General features: G+C 34.7%; 1 protein-coding gene across 1 annotated transcript; it reads left to right on the top strand.

The window, feature by feature from the left end:
* The first annotated feature begins 3,626 nt into the window (after window positions 1-3,626).
* LOC111897600 (naringenin,2-oxoglutarate 3-dioxygenase) lies at window positions 3,627-8,523 on the top strand. Its single transcript, XM_023893557.3, has 3 exons — window positions 3,627-4,067; window positions 7,589-8,017; window positions 8,143-8,523. Exons 1-3 carry the CDS (start codon window positions 3,690-3,692, stop codon window positions 8,428-8,430), a joined length of 1,095 nt encoding a protein of 364 aa, XP_023749325.1. The 5' UTR covers window positions 3,627-3,689; the 3' UTR covers window positions 8,431-8,523.
* The last annotated feature ends 17,083 nt before the right edge of the window (window positions 8,524-25,606 follow it).

The following is a 25,606-nucleotide window of genomic DNA, read 5'->3' as shown; positions in this document are numbered from 1 at the left end:
ATGAATCCCAAAGCTTCCCTCCAAGCTAAACAACTTCAAGCTCTTCCAAACCTTCACCAAGCACCAAAAGCACACAAAATCCACTTAAAACCACAAGATTCTCAACAAGAGGCTTACAAATCGATTTTAGGGTTTCCGGAGTACAAGGAGGTTGATAAGGAGGTTGGTCAAGGAAGTTTAAGGTTTTTAAATAGGGTGCAAAACTCTAAAAATTAGGGTTTCCTTCTGATTGGCCAACTCGCCGAGTTGAGGCTCCTCAACTCGTCGAGTTGCCTCATTAAACTTCGCAGTCAAGCCAAATTCTACTCGCCAAGTTGAGGCTCCTCAGCTCGTCGAGTAGACCAATTAAATCCACGATTCTTCATCTTCAACTCGCCGAGTTGGCTCCTCCAACTCACCGAGTTTAACTAGAAATTTGTATGACTCCATAATTAACCTTCTAGATTCATAGTGTTATATGTTTAGAGGGTGCCTTCTTATTCACATATCAAGGGGTCCGATTAGAGCCGAAGTGTCGCTAAAAAGAATTGGAAGTCGATCCTCGATCGCTTTTACTCCAAATTATCTATTTGGAAAGCCAAATCATTATCATTTGGTGGACGTCTCATACTCATCAAATCCATTCTTGGCAGCCTCCCGGCCTACTATATGTCCCTATTTAAAGCACCACTGGGCATTATTGACAACTTAGAAAAGATCCAAAGTAGGTTTCTTTGGGGAGGGGGTAGGGGGAAGAACTTAAAAAGAAAAATCATTGGGTGGATTGGTCGAAAGTAATTACTCCAAAATCTACTCGTGGTCTCAAAGTTGGAACTCTCCTAGCTCGAAACACATCTCTCCTAGTTTAATGGAGACGGCGGTTGATGAATGAGATAGAAAGTTTGTCGAAATCTGCCATTACGAGCATTCACAATTTGAACAACAAACCGACACTCTACATAGCTAAAAAAACTGCAAATGATATATGGTGCAACATTTCCTAAGGGGGTGAATTCTATCAATAATTTTAATATTGATAAAAATGAGATCTTCACTCTCATTCCTGGATCGGGAGTCAAAATTCTATTTTGGAAAGATGCTTGGTGTGTTATTACTTCATTTCAAATTAAATTCCCACACTTGTATTTAATTGATTCAGTCGAACTTTGCTTATTGGTGGATCGATTATCCATTAATGGTTTCTCGTGGATGTGGAAGTTCGAACCTACATGTGCAATAGAATTAAATGACCTTTTGTAATTATATATTGATATTCGTGAATTGGAAAATGTGAGCACTTCCAAGTTTGGATTTAGATTTAATCTAAACTTTAATAGGGAATACACTGTCAAATCCATGAGAAAGTTAATTGAGTCAAGGCTTATTTTATATAGCGGGCGGCCAATTTGCTAGTCAAAGATGATACCTCTAAAAGTACAATGCTTGATTTGGATAGCCTCATTGTGCAGATTACTTGTGGCTGATGCCTTAATGTATAGGGGTATTAACATCCCCAATCCTCTCTGTCCTCTATGCAATAAGGTTAATTAAGCAACTGATCATCTACTCATTACATGTGAGTATGAATGGGAAGTTATTAATCATGTATTTAAATGGTGTTGCATCCAAAATAGAATCTTTGCAAACGTTAGAGACTTCATTGATTATGCAGCTACTTGGGGAAACTATCCTAGAAAGAAATCGATCATAAATATGGTGTTTTACTATCTTATTTGGAACATTTGGACGACAAGGAATGAGAAGGACCTTCAAAAAAAATTGGTGTGCCCCCGACGGAAATTAATGACAACATCATTTCTTTATCATATATTTGGTGTAAATATCGTGGTAACCTTGGTTGTGGAGATTAGGTCAACTGGCATATCTCACCCTTCTCTTATTTTCTACTATAATTTTGGTTCATTTCTCTCTTTTATTTGTATTATTCTTTGCTCGCTTAGTTACTGATGGGTTTTGATACAAAATAAAATTTTGTTTTTCACAAAAACCGGCAATGGAAGACTTTAAAAATAAAAAATTTATTTAGTTCATAACAAAATCAAATCATCATGGTTCCATTTATAAAGGTTAGAATGAAATAAAACCAACCATAGGATGTTTTAGAGATACCCTTTGAAGCCTTTGAACCGACTTGGTTTTGGAGTCTTATAGCAAAAGATCAAAGTGTATGATCTTCTCTACAAATATCCACCATCAAGAGTAAGACACTTAGAATGCTAGTTTCTTCTTGTATTTGTCTTAAACCTTTAAGTTCTTAACTCAAAGTAAGCACTAAAGGGAACAACTCAGGAGGTCTTCTAAACCACCAAACTAACTTCTAAAGATACAGAAAGAGAGAGAGAGAGAGAGAGAGAGAGAGAGAGAGGAAGTGAAGAGAGAGTTTCAGCCGTGTGCTTCAAGAGAAGAAATAAGACCAACAACTTGAACATTTTTCATGCATAAGACATTCTTATATTGTCCATGAAAAGTAAGGTTTAACCATTAAAATAATCTAAAGTAATTGTAGCATTTACTTTAGAAGCATGGGAGACAAAAGGTGGAAGGTTGACAAACAACCTCCCACACCATCATCATACTTTCGGCCATGCTTCCTTAAATAAGAAAGATTTTTTATTTTTTATAAACTCTAAGTTTATAAAATATAAATTGTCTTTATGTAAAAGACAAAAGAATCCAACTAGTCCAAAATGTTGTGCATGTCTTATTAATTCATATCATATGAAGTAATAACAAATAATACTCTCTTATAATTATTATTTTCATAAAACAATAATTATTCCCTATTTAAAATACAATAATTGTTATTATTTATTAATAATCACATTAATAATAAATATACAAAATGTGCAAACTTGATAAAGATGTGACTCTATATGATCATATATTATTAGCAATATCACTTCATAATGATTCTTGGGTATATAGATCCAACAGTTACTTGCTAATGGTGCCCTTATAATGAATATTTGTTGTTTAAAAAAGATGATTTTCCAAATTCCTAGGACTAATCATTTTAAATTCAAGTTCCGAAAGAAAAAACTAATATTTTCAAATATTTTATTCTTACCTATCTTTCTATTTGTATAAACTAATAACATACGAAATTCATTAATTATTTCTTTAATTTCTTTCTTTATTTTGACACTTATTTTAATCTAATGAATAGAAGGATAATTGGATAAATTGAAAAAAAATATAGGAGGATATTTGATTTCTCATGTTGCGATTTGTATCCAAAATAACAATTCAATTAATTAATATATTTTGCAATTAAACAATATCTTTGACTATTTATCTAACAGGTTATCAAAACGTTAAATAATATTAGAAAATGTGGTCATTTTCAAGATAATATGTTACTAATATAACTAAAAAGAAAAAAAATAAATAACAAGGTATGTAGCAAGAATGTTTTGGGTCCATAATATTTCCATGTAAAATTCAGAACATGAATACGTGATACAACCCCCATTCAAAGCATGCATGGGCCCACTCATTATCACGTGGGGTAGTTGTAGCTGCTACGTTTGTACCCGACCCGACCCGACCCGACCCGACCGAACCCGATTTATTCTTAGAATTCCTATTCATAATTCATCCCTACAAATAGAAGCCATACAAACCCATGAAACCTGCAACACGTCTTCTTCCTCCCTTGATAAACACAAAAACTCTGTGAAAACCCTGAAATGGCACCCGCATCAATGGAATGGAACGAAAACTCGTTGCATGAAAAAGGCTTCATTCGTGACGAAGATGAACGGCCGAAGGTGCCTCATAATAAGTTCAGCGACGAGATTCCGGTGATCTCACTTGAAGGTATCGATGATTTGGAAGGTAGTGATGGTGGTGTTAAATCTCGTAGGGCGGAGATTTGTGAGAAGATTGTGAAAGCCTGTGAGGATTGGGGGATCTTTCAGGTGGTGGATCATGGCATAGACGCGAAACTGTTGTCGGAGATGACAAGGCTTGCTAGAGAGTTTTTCCAGTTGCCGGCGGAGGAGAAGCTCCGGTTTGATATGACCGGTGGGAAGAAAGGTGGGTTCATTGTTTCTAGCCATCTTCAGGTAATAATTACTCGTACTTATGTTTTTATGTTTACAGATTATATCATGGTTGATATGGAACTTTTTTTTTTGTCAAAACAATATCTAGATTTATTATTTTTATTAAAACTTTTAAACGTTTTTAATATTCAATTAATTCTTTTAGTTTAATTTTATGTTAAAAATAAGGTAAGATATCGTTTCAGAATTTCTCACTGAGAAGCACGTGGTATGCAAACTTTAACATTCTTTCATATGTTACTTATGGTTTAGATAAATACATCAACATGGTGTTTCTAATAAGAAACTTTATTATTATTTTTATAAAAAGTCAATCTATAATCAATTTTTTCAAAAAATAAAATAAAATTTCAATTAATAAAAATATTTTAAAAATTAATTAGGCTGTCTATATGGTAAAATGGGATACCTGACATATTCTTTTAACTCGAAATATCTTTACTATTTGTTTTTGTTACGCACTTGGTCCCTGTTTTATCTAAAAAGGCTATTTTTTCGTGTAATTTATCTAAACCATAGGGACCATTCGTGTAATTTACTCAAATTGTAACTATTAAGAACTATAAACTATATTGACTAAAACTATAATTATTGAAATTAAAAACTAGGGGACCAAATCTACAAATGAAACCATAATTATTATTGAAATTAAAAACTAGAGGACCAAATCTACTAATGAAACTATAATTATTGAAATTAAAAACTAGGGGACCAAATCTACTAATGAAACTATAATTATTGAAATTAAAAACGAGAGAACCAAATCTGCAAATTCAAAACTACAATGACTAAGAAATAAAAAGCTTAAATTAACAACTACAGAGGCTAAAACTGTAATTAATGTAAAATATAAACTACAAAGACCGAAATGTATTTACTGAAATTAAAAACCACTCTAGCTAAATATAAAATATATGGTTATTATTTATTGCTTATTGTTTAATCCTACCACAATAAATAAATTTAAATATTTGGGTAGGAATCTTTAAAAATCAGCGGTAAAAATAAATTAAATATCCTGAAAAATACACATTTATTTATTTATTTATGAACACTATTTTAACAACATAATTAACTCCTTTGTTGACTTACTTTGAGTCGGATTTCGTGACAATTGAACATTGGCTGCTTATTATATCACCCACTGCTTTTTATTTTCATTGCAAAAAATATGTTTGGTGCAATGGTTTATTATCTAATTAAACAATATTCAACGACATATTTCATGGTAAGTCTTGATCTACAAAATGTCCCAAATCATGTCATTATTGTTATTATTACGCTCTGTTAGATGGGTAACCACATATTGTTAGATGGGTAACTACATATTGTTAGTTGGAATACCTACATTCCACCAAATACGCTATATAATTATTATAGTTATAATTAATGTTTTGATCTGCTTAATAGTTAATAAAAAAGAATTATATTTTACTAAGATTATATATTTGAAGTGTCTTTGGAATAATAAAAATAACAATAATAATGATAGCAACTCATATGCACAAAATGTGCACTTAGAAAAAACTGATTTTCATCTAAACCGTCTATATGCGCATTTTGATTTTAATTATGCTATGAATATATAGGTGCATATGCTTATTTTTAGGAATTTTTTTAATCAGTCTTTTGTATCAATGTGTATATAATGGACAAGTAAATTTTGGTTGAAAATTTACATTGAGAAAAAAGTTCTTTAGTTTGCTTCCGGATTTGATTATGTATTGATCTTGTATCAATATATATAAATACGGAGTATTTTTATAAAATTGGTAAAATTAAAAGAAAACACAACCTTATGGTTTAAACTGTAAGCTCTTTTAGGTCTTATTCTAAAAAATTAATCAAATTGTTATATCTTATGAAATTATCATTATTATTAACTCAAGTTATTGGATGGTTGTAATAATACTTTTAACGAATATGCAAATAAAATTTAAAATTTTATTTCATAATTTTGATTTAGGTATTAAACTTATTGTGATTACGATGTTATTCAATACACTTGCCATTGGTTATAAAATTCGTATACCATTAGCGACTTGTTAACGTCATTCAGTACATATGTTGATAATGATATTTGTTCCTGATAAGTGGGAGTTAGTTACTATCATCCAATAAACATGTTTTTAGATTCACTATTCCCTTTTAAGTGAAAATGAGTTATAAGAATTAAATGTTGATTTTGTATAAATTTAATTTTTTTTGAGACATCATATACAATCGAACAACAATATAATTGCTGCAAGTTGGATGATATATAATATACTTAAAAAAATAACTAAATGTGAACAAAAAACTAAACCTCCCTCGCCACCTCCAACCACTTCTGTCACCACCATCTCCACCTCCACCTTCGTCGACGCCACCACCTCTACCACACAGTCTCTGCGACCAACTCTACCACCTCAACTTTGCCACGATCACGTTCACCACGGCCACCACCACTGTCCCCATCACTACCACCACTTCCATCCAAGTGGCGAATCGAGATCCAAAAACCACATAGTTCCTTATGTATATAAAACTGAAATAGGTTGGTCTTTTAGCAAAAATAGATAGGTCTTTTAACAAAAATGAGATAGTTCCTACATATTTTCTATATATATTTCTTGCATTAAAAAAAAGGTAGGTCCTAGGACCTACCTTCTACAAGCTTAGATATGCCCCTGCTTCCACCGCCGCCACTGCCACCACCTCATCCTTTATCGCAACCAACACCAACATTGGTGGCATAGGTGGTGGCGATGATGGTGGCGGTCGACGGAGGTGGAGGGGGAGATGATGGTGGCAGAGGTGGTAGCGGTGGCAAAGGCGGAGCTAGAGTTGGTGGTGATGGGGAAGGTGTGGTAGAGGTGGAGGTGGTGGCAACGGCGGTAATGGTTGTGATGATGGAGGAGGTAGTTAGATGTACTAGAGGAGGTTTTTTTTTTCATATTTAATCATATTCTTTTTGTACACTATATATCATACAAATTGTTGAAACTGTTTATATATTATCTATTACCTACAATATCAGGTTGCAATGGTAAAATGTGAACATGTTCAACAAGTTGGATGACATCTAGTATAGATAAAATGAAAAGTACTAGAATCGAACAAAATCAACAATATACCAATATACCATGGGAAGTTATTTTTCCGGCATGTTAATATTATTTTTATTTTAGAATGTATCAAAAAGCATAGATACAAATAATAAGCTCTTATTAAAACAATAAATTGATTCTCTTTGTCTTGAATCCTATAATATAGGATATTGTAACGAGTTGAATCTATATATGGACTTTTAAACATGTTTATTTTATTTTATTTCTTTTTTCATTTTAGCTAGTTGGGATTTTAATTTTAATATGGTAGATACCATCGTTACTTAATTTCTATCACCACCTCATATATAATGTGACCTTCACACATTTATATAACTTGATATTATATTTATATCTTTTAGATTTCAAATATAGTCGAATATATGATACATAAATTATATTACATATATGGGGCTTTTGATGTATATGTAGGGAGAAACGGTACGAGATTGGAGAGAGATTGTAACATACTTCTCATATCCAATAAAAGCAAGAGACTACTCAAGGTGGCCCGATAAGCCCGAAGAGTGGAGGCCAGTCACTAAGGAATACAGCGAGGTGTTAATGGGTTTGGCGTGCAAACTATTAGAGATCTTATCAGAGGCAATGGGCCTTGAGAAAGAAGCCCTAACTAAAGCATGTGTTGATATGGACCAAAAAGTGGTAGTGAATTACTATCCGAAGTGTCCTCAACCCGATCTCACATTGGGCCTTAAGCGACATACCGATCCAGGAACGATCACATTGTTGCTTCAAGATCAAGTTGGAGGGCTCCAAGCCACCCGCGATGGTGGCAAGAGTTGGATAACGGTCCAACCTGTTGAAGGTGCATTCGTGGTCAATCTTGGTGATCATGGACATGTAAGTGTTGATAGTATTGATTTATACGATGATTTCCTTTTCGTATTTCCTTTACGTGTATTTTTGGTTGAGAAGTTATACATGTTATATGACATGAAAATAACACAACTTTCATTTTGGAGCAGTATTTGAGCAACGGTAGGTTTAAGAACGCAGACCATCGGGCCGTTGTGAATTCAACAACCAGTCGGCTATCCATAGCGACATTCCAAAACCCTGCTCCAGAGGCGACTGTTTATCCGTTGAAGATCAACGAAGGAGAGAAATCGATAATGGAAGAACCTATAACTTTTGTTGACATGTACAAGAAGAAAATGAGTGGAGACCTTGAGTTGGCTCGGCTCAAGAAGCTAGCCAAGGAAAAGCAAGAAAACTTGGAAAAAATGAAATCCGACAAAAATATACTTGTTTAGAAATTAAGATTTATGCATCTACCACCAATCATATGTAATGAATTTTATATGTCGTATTAGAGCATCTTCAATAAAAGTTTATTTTAAAACTTATTAGTATTTGTTTTCTAATCATATTTTACTTTACTTTAAATATTTTTACCCCTTGTATTTTACTTTAAATATTTTTACTCATTTCAATCAAATATTCAATGACGGTTTATTTATGAAGTAAAAATTTATAACGATTATATAATATTTTTAATCTTTTTTATAACTATTTTGTAATTTTTTTTGTGTATGTTTATAAAATAAAGGCCTGATATATTTTTATTTATATTTTTGTTTGTTTGTTACCTTTGACATCTATAAAATATAATACGCATTTAAAAATAACTAACTAAATGAAAATAATTTTAAAAACATTTAAATATGATGATAGATTATGTAAAATTAAAGAAAAAAATTATTGGAAAAGGTTATTCAGTGACAATAATTTTAAATGGTAATATATATTACCATTGAAAATGGATGATGTAGTATTATAGAAAAAGTTAGTTGAAGGCATAAATTATATAATAAATAATTTGGGTTAATTGATGAAATTTAGACATATTAGACTAATTGATTTAGAGTAAATCTATATTTATCATCCTAGTTACTAATTGTACTTTTCTCTTCTAATTTTATGTTTTTTGTTGTTCGTTTTTAGTCTATTTTGTCTTTTGTTAATTTGATTTGATTTATTCTTATTATTATTATTATTATTATTATTATTATTATTATTATTATAATAAATAACATTTATAATAATAATAATAATAATAATAATAATAATAATAATAATAATAAAGCAAAGTTTATTTTCACTAATCATCGGAAGCATTGACACTTTGAGTATTATACATAATTATACAAAACATAAACATCGAGTCGATCACAATATAAGGTTCTCTATCAACAAAACATTATGATATCTAAGTAAGTAATATATATGGTTTCCTCTACAGTTTTCTCATATAATTTTGTTTCCTTTACTAAATGATTCGTATTGTCGATTGATTATGAAAGTTGTAAAACAATTACGAAAAATATATGATACTTACTTATTATCTAAATTTACATAAATTGATCCTCAAGGTGAGAACGCCTGTAAATTATTAACTAATTTTCATTATTCTTTGAAATAAAAATTAATATTAATAATAAATTAAATGTTTGTCAATTATTCGAACGACTGTATAAAACTAAATAACTATTTATACAAAAAAATATCTTAGAAAAATAAATAATAATAATAATAATAATAATAATAAAGAAAAGACAACAAAAAGGAAAAAAAATGTCGAAATCCTTTTTGATTTGATTGATATTAGGGTGTAATTAAGAGTTTGTAGGAGTACAATTATAAATTAAGGGTATGAAATAAGCATTTGGTGAAGGTTAAGAAATTTTGGAGAGAAAGAAATATAGAGATGACATTAATTGATTAGTTAGGAAAATATATGTAACATTCAAGTTTAGGTAAGTTCCTCTTTTAGTCCCTAATGTTAAATTGTTTTCAATATGGTCCTTTGCTAGTACGCGGAGCGTACTCTATGAGTATGTTTAGCGTACTAGCCTCCTAATGGTCGCAAATTCCACCCACGTACGTTGGATGTACGTGGAGTACGCATGGCATATACAGGTCTGGGACAACCTCTATTTTTTAGGGTTTGTGCCCTATTTAAACATCTTAAACTCATCTCTTAGCCATTTTAGACCAGCCTCCATATCTTCTAAACCCTAATCTCGCCCTTAGCCTTTGTTTGGTGCTTTTGTTGGATTAGGTGTCTAAGCCCGTAACTATAATTGGTATGTACTTAATCTGATAGTAGCATGATCCTTTTGGGTTGCCTTCACCATAGCAACTTGACAGGATGACTTTTGGAGAGAGAGGTTATTTAATGATTTATTAATATATTATAAGAATAATATATTAATTAGAAATCATATTATTTAAATCGTATTTAATCAGAAATTATTTTGGTATTAATTTTGGGATTAAAGGAACTGATTAAAAGTAAGGGGGACTAGTGTGCAAATCACTGATAGTTGCAAAATGGGCTACTGGACTCCCTTGGAATGGGGTGGACGAATTTCTATAGGGAGACCCTATAGAAATCGTCAAGGCCTTCCAGAAGTGATGTCCATAGGCACCTTGGAGCCTAAGCAAGGAATTAGGGTTTCACCTGGAAACCCTAGCAGCCATAGCTATATAAAGGCCCCTAGACCTCCTAAAATCGGCCACTGCTTCACAAGGAGAAACCCTAGCCGATTTTCTGCCTATCTCTCACTCATCCTTTGCTTTTGGTGTTTATGATTCCATTAGAGGTGCAACACATGAGGCACTAAAGCTTTCAAGAGTCAAGATCATCCGTGGAATACTTGTTATTACGAGATAGCAAGCAAGGTAACATTCTAACCCTAGTTTTCATATTGATTTAGGAAATTGTATGCTAGTATTAGGGTTATTGCTTTAGAACTTCTATTTGCATGTATAACTAAAGAAAAACTTAGATCCAAAGCAATTAGGGTTGCATGAACACATATGAATGTTGTTATGCTCAAAACCCATCAGATTTTGAGCTCTTATGAAGAATTTTGGTGTGTTCTTGTGCATTTTGAAGTGGTAGAAGGAGATTGGAGACTCATTCCTTGGAGTGGAGCTTAAAGATCCAAATTTAGTGTCTTCATTTCGAGTCATTTGAGGTGTAAAGTTCTTAGCTTGTCAACTCCTTGTGTAGATCTAGTTTAGGTTCGTTTATGGCTTATTTTAGTCCCTTTTGGTTGGTCATTGTGAGTAAAGGTTGTTTCAGAAGGTTAGCACTTAAATCTGGACGTTTAAGGGTCCCCTTATGCATAAAAATGCAAGCTTTATGGTGTATCTTGACCCATGCATGTGTTAAGACATTTGTTAAGCTCTTTTTGAGCTCTTGAGCCCCATTAAGCCATGTATGCAAATAAAGCTGCCAACTTTACGTGATAAGTCATCTTAAGGGACAAGATTTGGGAGTTTGGATGAAGGACTTAGCCGGTTAAGTGCTTAATGGAGTGGTTTGGCACACTGGGGAGTACGCATGGCGTACCAAGTTGTGGAAATGTAAATTGTTGAAATGTAAATTACAAGTTATATCAAGTAAACACCAAACTGATACGAAACACGGTTTTCATTCCAACACAATTTGGTAAGTTAGATCAGTTTAAAGTGAAGAGGATCTTCGATGATGATCAGTAAGCAAGATATGAGAAGATAATCTTTATATTTCTAAGAGAAGGATCAAAAGATCATAGTAGAGAAGAGATAAGAAAGTAGAAGTAGAATTTGAATTAGAAGTGAATTCAGAAGTGAGATTAGAAGTTGTGTTTGATACAAGACATGAGCACTCTATTTATAGAGCCTCGAAGACTTACATTCAAAATAAACAATTAATAAGCCACTGAATAAAATGACCATATAAGGTCCATTGGATAAACAGATGCTATCACACTAAGTCAGTACAAAATTTAAGTCTTCATTGCGGTTCACTTCTACATTGCGGTAGCAGGGGAGTAATTGTGGTAGAGAAAAGAGTTGGGTAGTGAAGGAATAGATTGTGGTAGACAGAAATGATTGTGGATGACTAAGTTTAAGAGGGTCACTATTTTTTTGCTTTAACATTTTCCCCCCTAAGTGACCTCTTCAACTTTTCCTTACTAGTTGTTGAGCTTCAAAAACTTGATAAGCAACCACCAAAACTTCCTTACTTCTCCTAGCCAGGTAATTCTCCTTGTGATCTCGAACTTCACTTCATCCGTTGTATGCTTGGTTCTCTAAATTGAAGCCAATGTGACTTCAAGTTGTCTGCGGGTTAGACGATGCACTGCGGTGATAGGGATGAAGTATTTGATATTGTTGTTGGCTCTTTTAAACACAACTCAAAGTTCAGGGAAGTTGGTTTCTCCTAAGGATCTTTCTTGATATCCTTCGGTGAACACAGGTGCAGGTGTAACATCCTGTTTCAGATTTGCTTTACAATTCCAGACTCGGGGGTCGTAATCTGAGTATGAGAAGGTTATGAGATTTTGAAGGAGAAAGGTTTAGGCCTTCTTGGATATTGATAAGATGGATCGTGCGTAAGAAAAGGGTCCGGGTTGTACTTTAGGTCCCAAGATTATCGGAAAAGGTGTTGGATTGGGCTTCTCGTGAATTTTTGGATCTGAGCTCGAGTGGGCTCTAGGATATAAAATTGATAGAAGGGTAGAGCTTCTCGTTACCATCTCCTAGATATAAAGTTCGTCGAAAATGGACATTGAGTGAGGAAGATATGACGCTTGGAAGTTTTTGGCATAAATGGTCCTTTAAGGAGAAAGTTGGCGTGGAAGGCCATGCATGTGAAATGGAAGCGCGTGGGTACGCCCAACGTATAAGGGAAATGGTCGTGGGTGCTCCTTGTCGTACGCCCAGCGTACAGGAGGTACGTCCAGAGTCCAGAAACCCTAAATTTAAGGTGTGACACTATTTATAGAACACTATAGTTCAAACTCTAGCCTCCATGTTTGTTCCCCAACCTCAAAGAAGCCCTGGAACGTATCATATCTTCAACCTTGGGTGATTTGGCCTTCAAGAGGGTTATTTTAGTGATGTAAGCTTGGGATTTTCAAAAGAAGAAGTTGGTAATGAAGAAATTGGGAGTTTGGAGCTCATAGATCTGGAATATCGTCATCATTTGGAGCTCTTCTGAGGTATAAAGTTCATAAATTTACCTAAGAATGCATAGATCTTGTGTAGTGAAGTTTTGGAGTTGTTTTGGTCCCAAGTTTGGACCTTTATGTTGGAATCTCGTTTTTGAGCTTAGGGTTGCCACCTTTAGAGCTGAAAGGCTTCCATAAGCAATAAAATTTCAATCTTGATGGTCCTAATGAGTTCAGGTATGATATCTAGCCCTTGTTATGGAAGTATGTTGTTTCCTTTTTAGTTCGAGCTTATTTGGTGGATTGCAAGGCACCAAGATTATGACTTTAAGGATTAAGAGGATAATAAGGACCTGGATCTGAATTTGTAGCCTCTGGAATGAAGTAATAAGCACTTAATGGAAAAGGGCTTAATAGGAAGGTTACGCTGAGCGTACGTGTAGGTACGCCCAACGTACTTGCCATCGAGTCGGTACGCTTAGCGTACAAAAGTGTACGCCCCGCGTAACTTGTCTGTGTTGGACCTTGTGTTTTGGGCCATGCTTTGGACTGTTGGGCCATCAATAGTCTGAAGTTATGGGCCAAGGATATATTTGGGCCTGGGGTGAGGCCATTGAGGGAGTGGGCCCAGTTTAGTAAAGTGGGCTTTTAGTGGGCTTGGGGAGTTATCTAATGTTGGGCTTGCCATTTAGATTGAGAATTGGGTGTTGGTGGGCCCAATAGGTTTTAGGTCATTAATGGGCTGGTTAGTGGGCTACCTCTAGACCTAAAGAGGGAGAATTTGACTTAGTTCCTAATTGGGATAATTGTGGGTTTTGGCACAGAGTTACATGCCAGTGTATAGCAGCAGCATTGCTAGAGGTTGTGCATCATACGAGGTGAGTCTTCTCACTATACCTTACCTAAAATGGTAATTACATGTGACCGGAAGGTCCTATGTGCTTATATGTGATATGTGATATATGTGATATGCTATGTTATGAGTTGCTTGGTTCAGACCGGAAGGTTGATAGGGCTTGGATCGGAAAGTCATCATGGTTGGGCCGGAAGGTCAACAGAGTGGGTTCGGAAGGTCAACAGAGCAGGACCGAAAGGTCATCATGGTAGGGCCGAAAGGTCTACCAAAGTTGTGGAGTCGGAAGGTCCACCAAGACACATTGGCTGAAAGGCATCATAGATATTTAGCCTTGAGTGGCTAATTTATATGCATGTGGTATTTTGGGGAACTCACTAAGCTTCGTGCTTACCGTGTTATGTGTTATGTGTTTCAGGTTCTTATCAGGATCGCGAGAAGGCGGAGGCTCGATTGTGCACACAAGAGAAAAGAGTCATGAATGAGGATCCTGGATTTTGATAATCACTTTTGAAAACTAATTTGAAATATGTTATGACAACAACACTTGAGATTTTGAGAATTATTATATGTGATGTTGGTAATTGGAAATCAAAAATTTTGTTTGAAAATTTACGATGTTACAATTTGGTATCAGAGCCTTGGTTTAAGGGATTCGGCTGCACCTTCGGGTAAACCTGGACTCAAACTGAGGATTTGAGAAAAGTTATCAAAAGGACGATTTTTCTAAAAATGAGTAAGAGAATTTTAAGAGAAAGAGGAAACGAGCAGTGTGTACAATCAGCCAGCGCCGGCACGGTGATCTCCCAAAATACTCTTACTTTTATGTTATGAGATATTATGCATGCTAGAGATAAGCTAGGTATTTCATATTTTAGGACTATAGTGGCCTGATTTGTGATGCCTTAGCCTAGGAGTTGTTGTTATCTATGATGTACTTTCAAGTATGTGCTGAGAGAGAATCTCCAGCAGGAATCCTTTAGAGAGGAATTTGACACTACTAGAAAAATACCCTTTAATGACGCGCAAACCATGACACACGCTGTTTTACGATAAGCAAAAGTGGGTGCCCTAAAAATAATGTTAGATCTCCCAAAATGTGAAAGATTTAAGACGCGAATTTTTACGTGCCCTAAAATTAGTGTTACAAAAAAAACACGGAAGGCACCTATCACAAAATGGGCGTCGTGAAATCATGTCGTTTTATATTTTTTTTAATGAAACGTGCACATCTTCATTTTTAGTAGCGGGAAAAGGAATTCCCCAAAAATTAGAAAAGTTGAAAACCCGCCATGTCGATTTAGGTCAGGTTCCGTCTCCATCTCTCGTTCACTTCCATCTCCACTTTCTCTTCCATCTACAATCTCTCTTCAATCACCCACCTCGCCGACGATGAAGGTTTCTTGTGATTGTTTATTGTACTTACAAGCCCTAGGTCCGATTTCAACAAAAATCTCTTTGGCGACTCATTGCCTCTCCCTGTCGAGTTCGAAATTGTCACTGGAGGAAGTAAGGGCAGTGCAAGATGATGAAGGGTCTTCAAAGGCGATTTGTTTATTACAGTGTGGTAGCAGAGACGATAGTGCTACTGATAGCCCTAAACAATAGTCATCTTCAAAAAAGTTACCAAATCAGACATGCCTCCTTCATCTCTCTCTCCCCCCCTCTCTCTCTCTCTTTTTCTCTCTCTCTCTCTCTCTCTCTGTGTGTGTTAATCGATTGGTACTTTCATCGCCTTTAATAGCTACAAGAACCCTAACCTTTGTCTCGTCAAACAAGTCATTGAAGTTGGGTCATATACAAATCAGACATGCCTCCTCTGAAGATGCCTATAAGGTGCAAAAAATCTGCTAAAATTGACGGTGATTCAACTACATCTCCTGTTGTTTCTTCCGAATCGATGATCAAGGTGGAAGACATTTTGGAGAATTCTGTAGTAGGTGATGTGAATAAAGCGATAAATGAGGGCGGTGAACCAGATGTGGGTGGAGATAAGGTCACAGAGGATTTACCGCTAGTAAGTGAGGATGTTGGTAAAGGGAAGCAAGGAGAAGGAGATGGAATCGTTTACCTAGAAAATGATGAATCTGACGAGACCATAGTCTAGAAGATAGATGATTTATAGCATGGAAGCGAGAATGTGGATCAAGACAAACAAGGATCAGGCATCAATGGTCCCCAATTGGAGACTGTTGCAGGTAAGAAATTTTTTCACCATGAACATAAATTTTGATTTATCACTTGATTACTCTTGAAGATGGGGTGTTTTGTGGTTAAACTCATACATCAATGATAAAAAGATTGAATTTAACCAATTTGACATGAATTTGGATGATCATACGAAGGATAAGCTCGAGAAATCCATGGTTTCCAATAATGAATCTGGTAAGAGTATATAAAGTGAAGTTTGAACAAGCTCCGACATGTTTCTCAGCAAAGCTCAGGTAAACCGATTCATCTGTGATTCTGTTCATAATCAAACCTAAACATATGTAACATCAATGAAGAATTTTGAACAATATATGTAATGTTTGATCTTTGATTTGAAGGATAAAGTTGTTGCTGGAATTGAATCAAGGATTTCTGCTTGGACATTTCTGCCTATTGAAAATGGAGAAGCTATGCAAATATTTCATTATGAAAATGGTCAAACCTATGAACCACATTGGGATTATTTATGATAGGTAACATTTATTCCATTTATTCACATCAAGATTGTTTGACTTTGTTCTTGATATAATATTAGCCTTGTTAAATCTGATTACAACCATACAATCTATTTCTTTTAATTTCTAACATGATTGTTTTTTATGGAGTGGCTTGTAAGTTGGAAGTATGTAAGTGATAATAGTTGTCTCATGGTTTATCTTTATTCAAAATGCATACCAAGTGTTTGATGGATTGCCTCAATTAAACCAATCAACAAAAAAAGAACTGTTTATACCTAATAGATTTGGGACCGTCTCCTTCTTCTCCCTTTCATTCTTTGTTTTTAACTTTTTTGGTTCTTGTTTCTTTTTTAATTGAATATTATCAATTTCTTCTTACTGATATGGTTTATGAAATATGAAGCACGAAATTAAGGCTACCTTGATCTGGTCAAATTGATGACTGTTTTCCTATGATCAGAATATTAAACCCTAATTCCAGAAGAATCCGATTGGTTTTCTAATATTTCATATATCTTTTTTGATGTTTTTAATGATTTGTTTCTATGAAAACAACAAATGAAATGGGATTCATATCTGAAGATGGTGAACCACAAATACAAACAGATGAAATGGGGCCCAACGGTGTGCTTATTTTACTTTCGTATGAATCTTCTTCCTCTTTATCTTCCCGTAAATACAAAATTAATCCCACTGTTGAATTAGTGAATTAAGGGTTAGGGTTTGGAGTGATTTGGGGAGAAGATGGGATTGGGTAGGCTAAGAAGAAAAGGGCAAAAGGTGGAAGAAGGAATCAACTGAAACAAATTGGGAGATCGAGAAACGGAGGAGCAAGGAGAACATGATCGACGACGTTGCCGCTAATTCACCGTCCAATACAACAGATGAGACAGCGGAGAATCAACATCAAGAAAAGCCATGGCATTCCTACATTTACAAGGATCTACCTCGTATGGTTCGGGAATCTGCCGATTCCGCCGTTCGCTCCGCCCGGTCGCTGCAGCAGAATTCATCCACTCATATTCGAACTCTTAAGGTACTCTATCAATATCTATGTCTCATGTTTGGGTGCGTTTCATTTCTTGTGCATCTTTCCTTATAGATAGGGCTTCCGTATATACAATGAATGTTTATCTGCATGCATTCTATGATGGATTTTATTAAGGACTAGTATGATAATTTAAATTTGGTATTTTGATATATAGTCTAGTTGTTCGTATGCGTTAATGCGTATCTGTATCTCTTTGCATGCTATTTCAGGTGGCTTTTTTTTATCTATGGGATGATTGCTTGTCATTGAGAATCTATTGTTTTTAGTATGAAACTTAGCTTAATGTAATCACATACCTTCGTCATATGTAAACAAGAGACAGATTGATACATAAATGATCAACCGTGATGCAAGTTTGTGTATACATGCTTATATTTCGGGTAGGTTAAGAAGATGGTGCACATTAGAAGCTCTTTTCAGCATACTACTTATATACTCAACTAGATTATCATAATTGTCCCCCTAGAATATGAATTTAACATAAGACACTGACAATTCTTCTTAAGAATATAAGTTTCATGCAGCATAAGTTGGAGCCAAATTAGTTATTTCTCCTTCATTTATGCAATCTGATTGTTAACTTTATTACCCTTCTAGTTTGTTCTGTGTGATTATCAGTTAAAATCGCACCTCAATTTCTTATAAGACATTGGCAAGTCTTACTTTTCATGTTCATTTCCAGGATCATGTAGTTCAATACACAGCACAGTATAGGAGTTATGAAGATTTGGTGTTCAGTAAGATCAAAGGTGAATTTTTCTTTTTTACAACTACCAAACATTTATTTCATGATAAAAAATCAACAGTGATGCCATATTTTAGAGGCTTGATAAGTTGATATTTCTTGGATTAGTTTTCTCTCATACTTTTGTGTCTTAACAGATCAACTCACAATTGTAAGAGAACACCCAACTTTATCTGCTGGAATTGCAATTACAGCTGCTCTTCTCTTCATGAGAGGTAAAGAAAGTATTCCACTTTACATCTTTAGATCAACAATATATAACTGCATGCTTTACATTTCTCGTATGCACTTATGATTTTTTATTTGTAACCTGTTGGCTTGAATGAACTCATTGGCTTGCTATGAATGAGGTAATATTGTGTCTGTGGATCCCAACATCAACATTGTTGTTCATGAGGATATAGTTGGTCTTTATGCAATGCTTGGATCTTGATATGGTGAGTATATCCACCTAATAGTCAGCATTTTTTAGTTCAAACATTATTTATTTCCAAAATGTGACATTAACATAACAAACTGTTGTATTTGCATTTGTTTATGGAGGCACCACCATTGTTAGAGAAAGCTAAATGAACATTGTGTTTGGATGAGGCCTATCAACCCCCTTGGTTTGAAGAAATTAAGGGTATTCTTGGAATTTCAAGTGGGCATCATGTATATGAGTCACTTGCTCAAGTCAATCAAGAAACTGTAGAACATATATTCAGGTGTTTTATTTAATCTATTATATGTTTATAACTAATTAATTATTATGAATATAAAGCTTGACATGTATTATAATATTATATGTTTAAAGTACATCACTTCCTGCAGAACCTTCTATTGGAATCAAGTCCGTGAAGCCAAAAGTAAAGGGAGTATCAATGATAGAGTTGTTTACATCAGAGCAGGTTCGTGAACATATAACTGTTGGGTTTTGAGCATTCTAACACTTCCTAAGTGTACATGCAACCCTAAATACCTTGGATCTATGTTTTCTCTATTATACATGCAAATAAGAACTTCCAAGGTATTATCCTAATCTAGCATACAAAACGATGAATGTAACAAGATAGAATACATACCTCTTGATGAAGAAAGTCTTCATGAAGCTTGAGTGCTTAGTGCCCCAAGTGTGACACCTCAAATGGAATCACAATCATCAAAACACTTAGAATGATTTGAGAGAATTCTACACTCTTCAAAATCGGCTAGCCCTTTCTTCACACACACTAGTGGCCGATTTTTCCTCAATAATAAGATGCTTATATAGTTACACAATTAGGGTAAACTCTTAATTGTCATGGCTTTCCATTTCCTTGGATCCATGGGTACAAATACACCATGGAGCATCCATGGACCATCCTATGGGTTTTAGCCCAACTTGATTATCCATGGAGCATTAGCCCACTATACAAGTATGGATGATTTACACAATCAACCCATATATTTAATTAGTCTTCTTTTGATCACTTAATTAATCCTAGATTAATTCTTGATCAATACTAATTAAATAATCTTATTATTCTTATTATTAATATACTAGAACTTATAATATATTAATAACCATAAGTGTCTTATTTCTCTCATTCAAGTGCATGATGGTATGCAACCCAAATGGACCATGCCGGGTCGGGTCAAGTCTTACCAATTATAGTTATGGACTTAGACATTAATCCAACAGTCTCCCACTTGGATAAGTCTAAAACTATTATTGCGTATGACTTCAGGAACCAACCGGCAATCGTAGCTCTCAAAAGCTTCTGTCGAACTCTGACCTTGTCGATGAACTCTGACCTTTGTCAATGACTTGTCCATTAGATAAGGGATCATATATTCCTCCATTCTAGATATCATATGGATTGAGACATGGATTATAATCATTCTCTCTGTCCATTTGTTGTTTCCCGATTTCCGATTTATGACGACTGACTAATTGAACAAATCAAATCAGTCCTGGCCCGGCCGAGCACTTCCATTTGTCATCATCAAATCATCGAGGGGCCCACAGATATCGCTTTTATCCCGAAGGTAAAAGGAACGGATAAACTTCGACTCATATGGCTTGTTCTACTACTTGTTGAATCATACACAAAGGCACGTTTTATAGCACAGAGTTACCAAATGCGGTTTCGTGCAATCAATGTACTATCAACTCATAGTAACAACTCATATCTCTAGGTTTGAAGAATATAAGATATTATCGTCTCATGATCACTCGTGATAAAATCCATGAAGTGATTCCAATGAGCGCGGGTTGAATCCAATACTCAGAACTTATGAGCACTCATGATTGTTGTAGCCTTGTCCAACACCTTAGACCTCTACAACCCATCATGACAGTCTTAATTCATATCTACTTCCAAAATATGACCGACTGTGGATGGTTTGAATAACTTAGTCATTCCGGAAGAATAACCTAGTTTATTCGGGAAGTCAAAACATGCAAAGTGAAACACAATAATAATTGAATCTAATATGGTATCAACCCTTTGAACATAAATAAAACACCTTTTATTTATCACCATATGATTACACATTATTCATTGTATACTGTTTCAGCTATCAACTTTATTCTTGAATTTAAAACAATAGTTGTCCTATGCTCCAAGCATGTACACTATGTTTTCTTAAACACTAGTCATGCCACACACCAAGTATGCATACTATGTTTGTCTATGATCTTTACTTTGTGAACTAGATCAATTGAACATAACTTCAATGATTCTCTTTTCACACTCCCAAATCCTTACTGCAAATGCAAGAATTCCAAATTCATGCCATTTACTGAAATCTGTTAGATTCTAAACTTATATGCATTGATCCTCTCGTAATGATTATGCACAAAGTCATAAAGACTTGGCAACAATCATTACAGAGTATTCCAAAGGAGATCAACTCCTTGGAAATATCCTTCTTGCATTAAGTTTCCTTAATCTTACACAGATTGAAAATTCTAAGTTTGAAACATTTCCAGATTCCATTTTGACTATCACTTCTGAACAAGAGTTGCCTCCTTACAGATTATGTCAATATGGTCCTTCCAGAATTATCACTATACTTCCAACTGTCCTTGAGCAACCAATCTTTGGTAAACCAGATTGTTCTCGACAATTGTTTAATCCTTTTAGTCATATCCAGTTCTAAACCTTTTTCCCTTCTTAATGCCCCAGGCATTTGGAAAATTTTAGAACGGATGAATATAGCACATGTAATCGATCCTATATCCGAAGCATATGGGACACGATTCACGATGTCTCACATAAAGACTAAACCAGTCTTTTGCTATAATATTTCCATTTCAATTTGCCAAGTTCTCATAATTCAGATTATGAAAAGGGATGCCGTAATCATAATCGAATTTTAGAACGCAAATAATGGACCCGTATACAGAATTTCCTTATGTTGAGCCATTCCAACATGAAATTCATATATATCCTTGACTAAATGATTAAAACCTCACGATCTAAGCTTATAGATTTGAGATGAAGCATAATTTCCTCTCCCTTAATTATAGCAAAACAACTTTTTCCCAATTGAAACTTTTGTTTTCTATAATTAACATTGCTGACTTGCAATACTTATCATAATTATCATGCTCCCACTAACATGATGATTATTAGCATAACACTTATGCTCCCACTAGCTTTGACATGTACTCAGAAATCAGCTGGACAGTCTGAAATTTAGATTCATACACCCTTTCCGTAGATAGCTCACCTGTGTGTCTAAGCAATTTCAAGAACCATGAAAAGGGATACCGTAATCATGGTCTCAATTGCTTAGGCATTTGCCATTTCTCACAAGTCCATGTTAGTGTGCCGGTTAACCACACGCGCTCCACTAACGACTTTTGAAAATGCAAATGACACAATTGATATCTTCGTAAAATCTACTTAGTGAAAGCGTTTCCTCACCATCATTTTCATGAATCGGAGAGAAACCTTATGACACTTAGATTTATATGGTGTATGAGTTCCTACCCATATGAATTTGTCAAACCATAATCACAAGACAAAGATAATGACAAATCCAAAACCATATGGATTGAACTCAATCTTAACTTCTTGCCACCTGGCAGCTCAAGGGCCTGCCATTGCTTCCAAGTTGTTATGCAGCAAACTGAGAACTCTAAGAACTCATATGCAAAGCCAACTTTAACTGGAATGGGCACAGATATGTCAACACGATAGGTTATAAACCTCAAGTCGTGTGCTAGTGAAGAACTTGAGGTTTTATTCTTGATTATTTCTTGAGACTTTCAAGACCTTTAAGACTCCCACTGTCCTCTTGACATATAAGACTCCCTTGTCAAACATCCAAGAGATAGTGCGGATTCTAATCAAGAAAAACACTTTACCCAATTGGCCTAAGTTGGTCTTTGTTTTATCCAAAACATCACAACTTACCAATTTCAAATGTACAAGAGTAGAAAACTTTTACTCTTACATTTGACAAGTGTTTTAAACCTTCTTTTGAGACATGTCACTCAAGTTACAATCTTGGAGTATGACTCTAAGACTTGTATTGGAACGAAGTATGACTCATCTTCTTGATTTAACCATTTCAACAATTCAAGTTCCTCTTCTTAGTCATAAGAATGCACTAAGATTTCCTTAGAGAACTAATTTTGATATGGTTTCTTAATCATTAAGATGATCACAAAACTGATACTAAAGTACTCTCCCATCTTTTCAGATTTGAGAAACTTTTATCCTTCTGCCTAATTTGATTCTTCTTATTCGCTCTGCCTTACTTTGGAACCTTTTTTCCAATGTCTCAGAGTTACACTTAAGCTTGTAAGTATAATCATATTTACTGAGCTTTAGTAAACTATGACGAATAGTCTTATCAAACTTTTGTGGTGGACTAAATCAGTGAACAAGACTATGTATTCGATCCCTTAGTCCATTACTTGACTCACACATCCATGTGAATAAGTAATTAATCTTAATTTTTCCAAAACTTGAAAGTTCTCATTCATCATGCTATACAACTTGCATGATTCCAAGTTCCGGTCCACTTGAAACTTGGGTGATGAGAATCTTTCCTTATTTGGTAAATTTAGACATTACCACAAATGAAAGAATCAATTTCATATTTCCACTCTTGCTCTTAATGGAATCATATAAGCAACAATTTTTCCTCAAATGCCATTGTAAGGATATTTTAAAATAAATAAAATAAAAAATTTTCTTTTATTTTAAAACTTTGCGGAAAAACTTATCCTTACAATCCATATGAAAACTTGTTATCTATTCCTTAAGCAATATCTCATAACTCCTAAGAAGTAGCTCAAGAATCCGATCTTCAAACTACGCGATAGAAATCCATCTACGCCATCAGATTCAGCATATTCTTTCTTTAAGTTTCTTCACTTTTCTTTCATTCTTAAAACATCACCATGTGACCCAGTCACATCATGTATCAAGAATCTCAGAATAGAAACTTAACAGAGTTAGATAGTGGACTTTACCTGAAGTAGAGTCAAACTTATTGACTTTAACATCCTTAGGTAAATTTTGGCAGCTTCGCAACCAATGCCCCTTTCTTTGGCAATATAAACATATGGACCCTTTGATAAAGACACACAGGACTATCACAGACTTAGCTTTTCTCTTTACCATTTGGTCAACCGAATTGACTATGGCCGATCCCTTTCCATTGGGAAGAGAATGCTTTACTGGATTTCCTGTGTCACTATTGTCAATGTCCATCAAGTATTAAGGAAGTTGATCTTAACAAATAGATAAGATCATTAAGGGTCTTGTCATAGTCTGTTTCATAGGTGTCCCAAAGGAACTCACTATGTGACTTAGAAAGTGATTGAACCACCAACTTTCTCAAGACTTTGACACCCAACTCTCCCGGCTTGTCAATATGTGACTACATCTCCAAGATGTGCTCACACCTAGACCTTGCCTTGCCAATAGGGCTTGAGTGACCTTAAACTTTTCAAGAACTTGTGGGTTAGGGAGAATAATTGGAGGAGGAGAAAGAAGTATGATATCCATGGGACATCATCTTCATTAGGAAACCTTGTTTCAAGAGATTTGGGAAGATCATAAGTGTCTAAACCAGACATCTTTTGGGAGATATTCAAGATAGTTGATCTTAAGTCCTTAATATGACACCCAATATGAAATATTAAGGCTAGGACCCAACAAACTATTTTATAACTTAGAAGAGGTATGCCGTAATCCAAGCTATAAAATATTTGAAGGTAGGTGAATGACGATTCACCAATTTCCACCAAGATAAACGAAATGTATTATTAGGTTTTAATTGGTTTTGAAACTCCTAGATCTTTGAGATTCATTGAACTTTTCAAAGGCATGTTTCAATCTCGAGTGTGCCCTTCAGGTTTTGTGACTGGGATGCCGAGGATCACAAAACAAGGTGTGAAGTAACCATGCAAATCACTTGGTACCCTTAATAAATTACCCCTCAATCGATGTGCCGGTTAACCACACACGCTCCATCGATACTATGATAAATATTAAGTCACCCTTTACCTACCTTGTTAAGTCCAAGTTAGTGTGCCGGTTAACCACACACGCTCCACTAACGACTTAGACAAAGTGTAAAGTGTAATTTCATGGATTAGCACCTTATTCACATTTTTCCTAAGTAACTAAGATTGGGTATTATTAAGAGTTTAGTTACTTAGTATTATCATTAATACTTTTAATGAAGGGAGAATTCTAGTCCTGTCAAACCCGTTCGGCTAACGACCCTCCACCAGTCAAGCAAGCGGTGGGTGAGAGTGGACACCCATTAAGTTGCCATTTTATAGGCAACAACCTTATACCCACCTTATAGACCGGCTTCGTGAATGAGGCGTACTAGCGGTAAGACTGACTTTACTCTTATACATATATATATATTATTAACTTATAATATTATAAAGTATAAGGGTTGAATTTTAACTTTTAAAATTCTAAGGGCTAACTTGGAATTAAAGTATTCATTAGAGAAAACTTTACAAATTCCAAAACTTGAGGGCAAGTTTTGAAACTATTCAAAACTAATTAATTCCATAACTTATGTGTTTAAAGTAGTTTTAATCCAAAAACTCTTCAAGTTCCATAACTTGAGGACAAGTTATGGAAGACTTTAAACTAATAAAAGAATTAACTTTTCTTTATTTTATAACTTATGGATTTAATTATGGTTACATATTTTTC

This window comes from Lactuca sativa, chromosome 3, assembly GCF_002870075.4.
Source record: "Lactuca sativa cultivar Salinas chromosome 3, Lsat_Salinas_v11, whole genome shotgun sequence".
Taxonomy (NCBI): domain Eukaryota; kingdom Viridiplantae; phylum Streptophyta; class Magnoliopsida; order Asterales; family Asteraceae; genus Lactuca; species Lactuca sativa.
This window is presented reverse-complemented; position numbering and strand designations above follow the sequence as displayed.

What these genes read in the sequence shown, in the direction of transcription:
- LOC111897600 (XM_023893557.3), top strand. Translation starts at nt 3,690, where the DNA reads ATGGCACCCGCATCAATGGAATGGAACGAAAACTCGTTGCATGAAAAA. An exon ending in TTGTTTCTAGCCATCTTCAG is followed by an intron (nt 4,068 to 7,588) that starts GTAATAATTACT and finishes ATGTATATGTAG; the next exon opens with GGAGAAACGGTACGAGATTG. An exon ending in ATCTTGGTGATCATGGACAT is followed by an intron (nt 8,018 to 8,142) that starts GTAAGTGTTGAT and finishes ATTTTGGAGCAG; the next exon opens with TATTTGAGCAACGGTAGGTT.